Consider the following 10,530-nt stretch of genomic DNA (forward strand, 5'->3'; position numbering starts at 1 on the left):
ATGGCCAGGATACCATGGGCAGTGTCCATGCTGCTACTGCTGGTTCTCTACTCCCCAGGGGTGTCCTCGGCCCCCACCCAGCATTTGTGTGGCTCCCACCTGGTGGACGCCCTCTACTTCGTATGCGGGGAAAGGGGCTTTTTCTACCGGCCAAACCGGCCCTACAAACGGGATCTGGAACATCTGCTCGGTAAGGCCACGTTGGCTCTTCTTCTGTTTAACTTCTGTGTGAAATAATTTCTAATTGTGTCTTTAATGGTGGGAGTTCAGAAGCGAACAGCATGACATTGCCCAGAGACCCCGGGCAGGCTTTGTGTCACTGCAGTCACTGCCTGCAATGTTCAAAGTCCAGAGTCAGTCTAATGAGAATACCAATTTGGATCCTGGCTAGAGGAAAAATGTTTATAGTGAAAACACGCTGGAGACTTCCCTGAACTGAATCTATGAATTTATCCAAACGATCATTAGTGTGCAAAGCCCGTCTCTGGCCTCTTTTGAATTCAGTGGTGTGGCCGGGCTTTTGGTTTCTTATTGTTGCTTTCAACATCTAAGATGTGACAAATCCAATAATCACAAATCTTGCAAAATCCCCAAATTCCTCATCACTTTATTCCCAAAATGCATTATTTGGAACACTCGCCTCAAAGGACGTATTGATGTTTTGAAGTTAGAGGTCTGAGCTATGATATGCATCCATCGGCGCACCATCATATCTCTGCTTGAAGCAGAGACTAACACGACTAAATGGATTGGGCGAGATCAGATTACCTTCCCTTTAAATCTCCATTTAAGTGTGACCTGTCTCAACGGTAGTTTGATGAACTGGAGGTTTGCAGGACTTAACAAATGGCTTTGGAAAACTTTCTCCACTTCTAAGGGTTCCTGACTAAAAGAGCTAGACAGGAGCAGCGTGTGTGGAGGGTCCTGTCTGGCCACGATGAGCCCAAGGTGAAGAGAGGCATCGTGGAGCAGTGCTGCCATAAGCCATGCAGCATTTACCACCTGGAGGGCTACTGCGACTGACTCGTCACTCCACGACCAGCACCACTCATAGCTTGTATAAAGTCAATTTCTGGCCCAATACTTGCAGGCTATGTCTTATCAACCGAAGGAAATAAAGCTTCATGACCCATAACCCAGGGCTCCTCTCTGCAAAGATGTGAATTTGTGTTCTTTGTAGCTGGTGCATAGTGTGGATGAAACATGGGTCGTAATAGCTTTCTGCTGCGCTCCAACATGTGGCTGCAGTCCTAGAGTGCTCTCTACTGGCTGACGGTGGACATGGCTGAGATCACATACAGCTGAGGTTGGAAGTTTACATACACCTCTGGTGGCCCCCTGCCCTGCATGTCGTAGATGTTTCCCTGCACCATGACACCCGATTTAAATGAATGGGTCGTTATCAGGCGTCAGCAGAGCTCGATGACGAGCTGATCATTTGAGTCAGAAGAGTCAGGAGAAGGGAAACATCTGAAACACGCAGGGTGAGGCGGCAGAATCATATGAACTCGTTTTTTTCACGATTTTCCTCGTAAACGTTCCACGTCTACGGTCAATTAGGATCACTACTTTAAGAATAGTAGAGCAGCTTATTTATTTCATCTTATCACATTCTCAGTGGGTCAGAAGTTTACATACACGTAGTATTAGGGAGCATTGGCTTTAAATTGTACATGATAAAAGTCAGTAAATCTTAGTAACAGTCGTTTAAGAAAACTATTTATTTGCAAAGAATTAAGATCCATGAAGAGCCACCCTGCTCCAAGCAGCTGCTGGTTCTTCTACCATAAGCACTGCAGTTACAGCAAAGTTATACAGATACAAATCTAAAACAGATTTCACAATAAAGAGCATTTTACAATTTAATGCTTACTTAAACTTTTGTTCTCTGGATTGTGTGCATCTATTTCCTCATTATTTTCACATACTGATCCTGTACACACACACACACACACGCACACGCACGCACGGCCCCTAACACTTCTTTTTGAAATCTAAACAAATGACATTAATCCTTGCATTATATGTAAGAATTTGACACGAAGACTATAAAACGTGGGTTGATAAGTCGTATTAAAAACAAAATATAAATTTGGCAGCCAATTAGTTGTCAGTTCTTGTCTTGTAGAGGAGCTCCATTACACAAAGTGATTTCCTGAGAGAACAAACAAAGAATCAGGTTTCCACTCAAATATCTCTGTAATTACATGAGGTGAAAATAATCAATAAAAAACTGACAACTGTTCAATTCTCATTACATCTATTGATATCTCAAAAAGTTCAAGATGCTGCAGCGAGAGGACAGTTTAGTACTCACCTTCTTTAAGAGGTTCACTTGTTTCACTTCGCCTGTTTTCCTTGTTGTGTTGGAAAGCTTTGCTGGGATCAAATCTGCGGTGAGGAGCACCGGGGAGCTTCGACCGGAGCTCCTCCAGGTCACTCTTCTGTCGGTTTACCTGGGACCGAAGCTTGGAAACCTCCTACACACACACACAGAAAAGAAACCCGTGGGTAAGATTTAGGCACTGTAGCTCGAGAAAAAAGTGTGTGTGGTTCGGACAGCAGGCAGTGTTGCTCTCCTGTTTCACCTGTTTCAGGGTGATATTCTCATCTTTCAGCTTCATCACATGTTTGATCTTCTGCTTCTGGTTCTGGTGGCCCAGCAGGCGAGCGTAAGCGTCGGACAACTTGTTTAACTCCTCCTGGTTGGCTCCGTTTTCATTGAGTAGTGCCTTTCGCTCTGCTGCGAAGGCGTTGAGCTGTTCCTGTAGGCAAACACATGAACATTGGGAGGGTTTTACCTCTAAGATAGCCCAAAGATAATTCAGTTTACCGTTAGAGAAGTGAAGAAATCAGAAAATATTCACATTTAAGAAGCCAGAATCAGAGAATGTTGACTTGTTCTCTAACAGATTGAGTGATTATCAATATAGTTGGCGATTAACTCAAATGGACAACAATCATTGCAGCTCTGCTTTAAAGTTGGGTGCCACTTCAGTCAGGTTAAAATCATCTGTAGTTTCATAACTAGAAGTAATACCTTTGACATTACACAGTATTTTTTTCCCTCTGTTAACACAAAAAAGATTGATTATGCAGCTTTAATGAAAGACATTCTGCGCTATTTTTAATTGCTGTCACTGACCTGGAAGGGCCTGACTTTTGTAAACAGCTCCTCATATTGTTTCCTCCAGTTGTCTGTGTCTGAACTTTGGGTGCAAAGAAGAAAAGAAAGAGTTGTTAAGATGTGCAAATTGGAACACAAAACAAACACAAAAAGAAATCACCTCGCTCACCTTTTCTCCTGTGCTTCAGTTAATTGTCTTTGGAGTTCCTGTCGCTGCTCCTCCATCTCCCACTGCAGTGTAACCTTTTCCTGCGTCAGTACTTCAACCTGCTCCTGCAGAGCCCGTCTGTCATGCCGTTGGTCTTCAAGCTCGTGCTGCAATGCCTGTGTCTTCTCCTCTATGAGGTCTAATTGGGCCTGGTAGTTCAAAGTCCCTTGTTCAACCTCAACCCAGCGAGACTGAAGCGCATTTCTGTCCTGCTCTGCAATGACCAGCTGGTTTTCAAGAGCAAGCCTGGACTGCTCTTTCAGTTCTACTTGAGACAGGAGACTCTTGCTTTGCTCGTCCACTCTCTCTAGCTCGGCCTGTAGTCTGAGCACCTCGGACGTGGCCTGCCGGTGGTCCTTCCTTTCAACCTCCAACGCCTCCCTTTCCTCCTGAAGTGCTGTCTGAATTTGAACTTTCTCGTATCTTTCTTGTTGAAGCTGTTCCATCATTTCCTCTTTTTCCTTTCTTACCTGCTCTAGCAGTTTCTGAGCTTTTTCCCTCTCATTTTGAAGCCGAGTTGAACTCTGACCTCTCTGTTCCTCCAGTTGCCCCAGTGCCTCTTCTCTCTCTTTTGTCTGCTGCTGTAGCTGACTGATCAGGGCAGCGTGTCTCGCCTCCATGGCCTTCATCTCCTCATCTTTTTGTGCAAAGCGAGTCTGCACCTCCAGCAACATCCTATCAAGTCGAAGAAAAGAGAATTTAAAAGAAGGGTGGAAAAGTGACGGTTATTTCAACACAGACAGAGTGAATTTAAAGCATACCTTGAGTTCTCCTCCCTGGCTTTCGCTTCAGCTAATTGTCTCTCCTGGTGCTCCTCCAACGCCTCCTTCACTCTTTTCATCTCCTCATCTTTCTGTCGAACCACTTTGTCCATCTCCTCCATCTGCTGGGTCACTCTCTCCACCTCTGCTTCCAGTGTTTTCCGTTTTTCCTCTGCTGCCTTCAGAGCCTCTTTGGTGCTGAAAAGTAAGACAAAAGCAGTCTGTGAACCCTACACGCTGACAGAGTTTGAAGCTAAACGCCAAGAGGGATCAAACTGACATTCTGGGCAAACTTCAAGAAATACAGACAGGCGAGCGCTCACCTTCCCAGCTCTGCGACAATGTCTGCCATCTTGTTCAATGAGTTCGTGTGTGCCTCTTGGAGTTCTCTCATGGCCACAGAATGCTGCTCTTTTAAAGCTGCCACATCAGTGCTAAAAAAGAAATCACAAGCACAGCTTTGATGCGAGAAAAGTAGGATGACTTTACTGCCCTGAAACACATAATTCAACAGATACAAGGCATCTTCATAAGATTATTATATCCATATTTCTTTTTGTGTGGTCTTTTTCAACATTTTAAAGACGTCTAATGCTTGTGGGAATGTCCCTTAAAACATATATTTTCTAAAAATACCTCATTTCTGAAACACTGGTCCCCGTCAATCCATCAAATCTGAAAGTATAATTGAATACCGCTTTTTGTAACAACAAAACAATGCTTTTGTAAGCAGAGCTGAAACAATTAGCTGATTAATCAAGTAGTCGATAAAGAGAAACTTAATCTGCAGCTATTCTGGTGATCAATAACTCATTTACATAATTTTACAAAGAAAAATGCCAAACATTGCATCTGATTTCAAGCTTCTAAAAAGTGATAATCTGCTGCTCTGTCTGTCATGTTTGACGGTGAACTTCACAGTATTTAACAGGCTAATCAGAATCGAATAAAAAGTCTGCCATGTTTGTTGACTGTCATGCATGCTACATTTTCTCAGCATTATTTTTCACTGTCTAATAAAAGCAACAAGAAAACAACTTCCCCTCCAAGTGTCCTAGTTCCCCTGAGGATGAGGATGTGAGACAAACTTGAAATTGGTCCAAAACAGAAATAGACAGTGACCCACTGTCAGTGTCAACCCTGTAATGGACTGGCTACCTGTCAATTATTTCCCTCTACTTCATACTCAGTGATTCCTGGAACATGCTCCCAGCTGGCTGTGACTCTAAATAGCAACTCACAGGCAGGACCTATTCAATGCCAAGTATAACTTTAAGACTTCAGCGGAAAGGGACAGTTCAACCCAAAATCAAAAATACATATTTTTCTTCTTACTTGTAGTGCTATTTCTTGCTTTGGTGCGAGTTGCAGAGTTTTTGAGCTATCGGCAGTTAAGATGAACCCTGACCTTAAGCGACATAAAAAAAATCTATTTAAAAAGACTCAACAGCAAAGTCTCTTTCCAGGAATCATGACCCGGTTACTCAAAATAATCCACAGACCTTGTTGTGAGCAGTTTCATGTGGGAACATGTACACCTGCCAACCATATCACAGTTATCTTGAGTAACCAGACAATAATATGTACTTCTGATTTTGGGTTGAACTGTCCTTTTAATACTCTCAGTCAACACTTCTCATCAGTATGTTTGGCCTTCGGTTGTCACCTCTCCGTCAGAGTCCTAGCATCACTCAGCTGTCTCTCCAGCTCGCTCTGCTCCTCCTGCAGCCTCTGGAGGGCCTCCTCACTCCTATTCGCCTCCTCCTCCCTCTTCTTCTCCTGATCCTCCAGGAGAGTGAGCTCACCCAGCACCTCCTCCATCTCCTCCTTTAACTGTCTCATCTTCTCCTCAGACTCCTCTCTCTCCTGCTCCACCAACACAGACAAGGAGTCAACAAGCGCCTGTAGAAAAAAAGGGTACGAGTCAGTCATTGCTTTCAGTGATTCTGCGCTCAAAACTAAAAAGAATGTGCCACGTAAGACAAAACCATCTGTGACCTTTTCCTTCGTCAGTTCCTCAGTAAGACTAGCATTTTCTTGCTCGAGGTCAATTTGTCTCTTCTTCTCATCTCTTTTAGCCTCCTTTAGAACGACAATCTCCGCTTTCAACTCCTCCACTCTCCTCAGCCCCTCCTCCTGAGTCTTGCCTAAAAACAATACATATCAAATAAATGCATCAAAAACATGTCAATGTATTCTTGCGATTTAAATTAACATGATAAATATCCTTGTTGAACTTACTTCTCTCTTTCTCAGCGGACAGATACCTCTGTTCCAGATGTTCCACTCTCTCATCCAGCTCCTTCTCCGTCCTCCTGAGCACCTCCCTCAGTCTCGCGAGCTCTGCCTCATGCTGCCGAACTGTTGCCTGAGAGTCTTCCACTTCTTGGTTGGCAAATTTCACATGCTCCTCCATGTCATTTAATGACTTTTGTGAAGACTTTAGCTCCAGCTCTTGGTTCTCCAACCTCTTCTCCACCTCCACCAAAGCATCCTTTGATGCCTGCAGCTCTTGTTGGAATTTCTGCTCCTCTTCCTCTTTTTGTCTGAGCACTTCTTGAGTGCTTTGTAGCTCAGTAGTGTGCTGCTCTAGTTCTGTTTCAAGCTGCCTGCGGAAGAAAGCGACAAATGAGTGTCATGGTATACAGTCTGGATCCAACTTCATTTAAGGAACTATTAGGCATTTTCTTACTTTACTTTCTCAGCCTGAGAACCAGTAACAGTGCTCTCCTGTGTCTTCTCTTGGAGCTTTAAGCGGAGATCCTACAAACACATGAAGAGGATAAGCATGACTTTCACAAAGTATGACTAAATATAAAGGAAAAATGTCCAGTTCTGTAAGATTTTCTGTAGTACAACTAGGCCTAGTCCACACATACACAGGTATTTTGGGAAACAGTTGAGTATACAGGAAGCAGAGAGTATACTCCAGTCGGTTGCTTAGATACAGAAAATACTATGAACGATTGACGAGGATATGAAAATATCCTCCTGGATAATGCTATAGTGTCTACAAAACATCGTAAACACCTGTTTTTGTCTCTCTTTTCCATCATTATATTATCAATGTCCGTTTGTGTCTTTCTAAGTACAACTTTAAACAATAACATCCCCTCAGTGGATCTACAAGCACTGATAAACTGATAATGTAAAAAGTGAAAACAGACTGAATGTCTTCACCCAAGAAGGAGTTTCCCAAAAGCTCTGTTTTCGGTGACCTAAAACCCAGTTTACATGGTGTGAAGGGCCAAAACACAAATAAGAAATACCCATGTACATGTGGACAGAGCCCTAATTTATACCTGGATCTGTTCATTGGCCGCGTCAAGGTATCCCTGCAAGACTCCGATTTCCTTCTTCAGCTCCCTTATCACAGCTGGAAAATAACACACGATTATGGGTGGCTGCAGGAGGCAAACTAACTAGAGCTGCAACCATTAGTAGATCAAAACAAAATTCATTTCCAAATATTTTGATAATTAATTAATTGATTCAGTCATATTTCAAGCAAAAATGTCAAACATTTGCTGCTTTTCTTCATCATTCACTTTGGGCTTTTTTAACGATTGCCCTTTTAAGGATTAAGCCATGAGAATAAAAGGCTTTTTAGTGTTTCCTTCCTCGTTTCTTGACGTTTTCTTTTTTAGAGTGCCTGGACTTTCTCCTGTTTTCCCAAGAGCACCCAACACAATTTTGCCTATATTGTGTTAAGTAGAGCAAAAAGTCATCTTCTCTTTTTTTTTTTTTACAACTAAATGTGTGTCAAGGAAAAAGCAGGCAATACACAGGACTCACCATGCAGTCTAGCATTCTCATTCTCCAACTCTTCGTTCAGAGTTCGGGTCACTTGATGGTGGTCCTCTGTAAAAGGTTTAAAAAGTAAAAAAAAATCATCAGCCAACTCTTGCCGTTAATCCACTGTTACTCCTCTATACATCTAAACGTGTTCGATCCGCTGCTGTTAAATCTTACCCAAGTCTGTGTTCCTGTCCTTCAAAGCAGTGATAGTGTCCCTGGCAGCTTGGAGGTCAGTTTCGAGCACCTTCAGGTGGCCTTCAGTGTTAACCCGTAGTACCTTTAACTCCTGGACACACACATACACGCATATACGCATACAATGCATAAGCATCAGCATCTACTGCGGCTGAAAATGTGCTGTGACTTTACATTCAGCTGTGATTAAACCAATGATGGGTTATACAAAATAATAGGTGTGTGTACATTATACCTTGTTTTTAACATCTAAAGTGTTCTTGGCTTCCATCAGCTCCATTGTGAGAGAGTTGACTCTTTTTTTTGTGGTGTCAGCAGAGACCTAAAAAAAAGAAAAGTACTCAGACACACTTTCAAGCACCGAAGACACATCCCATCAAGGCTTAATCAAGGAAGGATTTCTATACTAAACCATGTATATAATCATACAAAAAACAAAGCAGACCTTGTTTTTTAGAAACTCGTTGACTTTCTTGAGCTCTGCCCGCTGTCGTTCAAGGCTGGTAACACTGGAAGAGAGGCCCGTCTTCTCCCTGACTGCAGACAGCATCTTGGCCTCCACTTTCTTCAGCTCCTCTTCCAGAGCCTGCAGGCGACGATCCTGCTCCCCTCGCTCCTGAACCAGGGACCTTATCTGGAAGGACACAAAAAGGTTAGGACTTAGAAACAATAACAATGTGAACATCTGCTGATCAGTTATAACTAAACACAAGCCAGTGATTACAGACGACTAACAATAACTTTCTCGTGGTAAGCCTATAGCACGAATGTTTCTTCGATGAGGCGTACCTCTTTCTCCAGGAGTTTCTGCTGCTTCCTCTCCAGGCTCATGCCGTTCTTCTCTCTCTTTACACTTGACCCTTCAACCTAGTTTTTAGCAAAACACAAAACGAGTTAGTTTTGCCAGGAGCATTTGAAGAACTAGCAGATCTGTTTGTGAAGTAATTACATGCTGACATAAAGGACAACTTACAAGACCATCCACAGACATGGTCCTACGGACAGGTGACACCAGGGCGTTTCTGGAGGGCGATGGTGGTGGCATTTCACCTAGAGACAGAGATCATGAAAATACGTGGCACAAAACGTTACATGTCAGATAACTGTATTTCTTTCCGTGCTGCATTGTGCTTCTCAAATGAACCCACCTGCTTTAAGGGCTCTGAATCGGTCAGATTTATCGAAGGAAGCAGCTCCCTTCAGCTCCCCGGACTTGATCTCATAGGACCCCGGTGGAGGGGCGCAACCTTCGGGCAACAGCACAATGTTAGCCACACTACTGACCCTAAACTTTGTAAGTTTACATATTTAAATAAGTTAGACTAGCTTAGCGTGCTTTGTTTTAACTCCCAACACGACTAAAGTGTAAACCTACATAAGGTTTGTTTAGCAATTTAAGGTTCCGTGACGTTGCGGATTTCCGCTGACTTTACGTTAAGCTTCTTACCGTTGAATAACTTAATGTGGTGCTATGCTAACCGTTGCTCGCTACTAGCTTCTGCGTGTTACTTACCCACATTGTCGTTGAACCTTTTCAAAGGGGCTCTCGAGAAAGACATTTTTAAATTCGCCGCTCGTTGCAAATGTTGAATTTAAAATGAGTTTCCAGCAGTATCGGTGAGGCTGCAGTGCAGCTGTCGTTGAGTCTGACACAACAACAGACGCTTCGCCGCTGAAATTTCAAAATAACGTCATGCGTGCGTTTACGTACGTCTGGCCAATAGACAGCCAGTTTTGGAATACGTCACCCAACCAGTCCCGGCGGGGGCGGGGGCGGGGCCTGTCCCATAAACAACAATCATTTAGTTAGGTCACACCATTCAACGTATAGCCAATGTTGTATGGTTTAAACAATATATAATAATAAAATAAAGGTTTAGAGATTCTTTTATATTTGTACTTTTTAAAAATATTTGAAAATGAATGTAAAACATCATTTAACCTCAGCAGTTGATGTTCTTTTCTCCCTTGCCTTTGTCTGTCCCTATTGGCAAGGAGGCCCCAGGCATGTGGTGAGATTGCCTGTGCCTAGATCCTGCCCTGTGACACAGGTTCAAGTAGCCCAGTCAAAACAGCTGTGTGCCAGTTTCCGTGATGCCAAGCACAGATCAAACCAATTCAACATGGAAAAAAGCCAGCAGCAATGTTTGGTGTGTCTGCAGGATTACACAAAAACGACCTAATGAGGCTGGGTATCGACCCTGAATAAATCCGATAACCTTTGGTCTGGATCCAGATAAAGGGATGGATCCAGGAGTATTTTCTCACTTCCTTTAACAGTGCAAGGTAGGGCTACCTATACTACCATCTACAACTATCTTTCTTATGCTCCTATCAATTGTTGAATTGAATATATATTCTGTGTTGAAATACATGGAAATAATTTGCAGTCAAAGCTAGAAAAATGTATGCAGAGGCGTTTGGTCATATACTGTATTTGA

At 43.0% G+C, this 10,530-nt stretch overlaps 2 protein-coding genes across 2 annotated transcripts; one reads left to right on the forward strand and one right to left on the reverse strand.

Annotated features, from left to right (window-relative positions):
* Window positions 1–1,216, forward strand: insb (preproinsulin b; the record flags this gene model as incomplete). Its single annotated transcript, XM_084352636.1, has 2 exons — window positions 1–190; window positions 878–1,216. The coding sequence occupies 2 exons, from the start codon at window positions 1–3 to the stop codon at window positions 1,021–1,023; spliced, it is 336 nt and encodes a 111-aa protein (XP_084208762.1). The 3' UTR covers window positions 1,024–1,216.
* A 481-nt stretch (window positions 1,217–1,697) lies between these two features.
* Window positions 1,698–9,779, reverse strand: hmmr (hyaluronan-mediated motility receptor (RHAMM)). The gene is made up of 20 exons (XM_084352775.1): window positions 9,603–9,779; window positions 9,238–9,336; window positions 9,063–9,139; window positions 8,879–8,956; window positions 8,535–8,723; window positions 8,325–8,411; window positions 8,069–8,180; window positions 7,892–7,957; window positions 7,399–7,472; window positions 6,789–6,859; window positions 6,338–6,705; window positions 6,095–6,243; window positions 5,763–5,998; window positions 4,420–4,530; window positions 4,097–4,294; window positions 3,297–4,010; window positions 3,146–3,209; window positions 2,589–2,765; window positions 2,318–2,480; window positions 1,698–2,155 (listed from the first exon to the last, which is right to left on the reverse strand). The coding sequence occupies exons 1-20, from the start codon at window positions 9,646–9,648 to the stop codon at window positions 2,139–2,141; spliced, it is 3,096 nt and encodes a 1,031-aa protein (XP_084208901.1). The 5' UTR covers window positions 9,649–9,779; the 3' UTR covers window positions 1,698–2,138.
* Between the last annotated feature and the right edge of the window lie 751 nt (window positions 9,780–10,530).

Source organism: Pagrus pagrus (genome assembly GCF_965226575.1).
Source record: "Pagrus pagrus genome assembly, chromosome: 5".
Lineage (NCBI taxonomy): Eukaryota > Metazoa > Chordata > Actinopteri > Spariformes > Sparidae > Pagrus > Pagrus pagrus.

Coding starts and splice junctions, on each gene's coding strand:
- hmmr (XM_084352775.1), bottom strand. CDS start 9,648: ATGTCTTTCTCGAGAGCCCCTTTGAAAAGGTTCAACGACAATGTGG. Junction 8,724..8,878: donor AGAAACTCCTGGAGAAAGAG/GTACGCCTCATC, acceptor GTGTCCTTCCAG/ATAAGGTCCCTGGTTCAGGA. Junction 7,958..8,068: donor GGACAGGAACACAGACTTGG/GTAAGATTTAAC, acceptor AACCTTTTACAG/AGGACCACCATCAAGTGACC.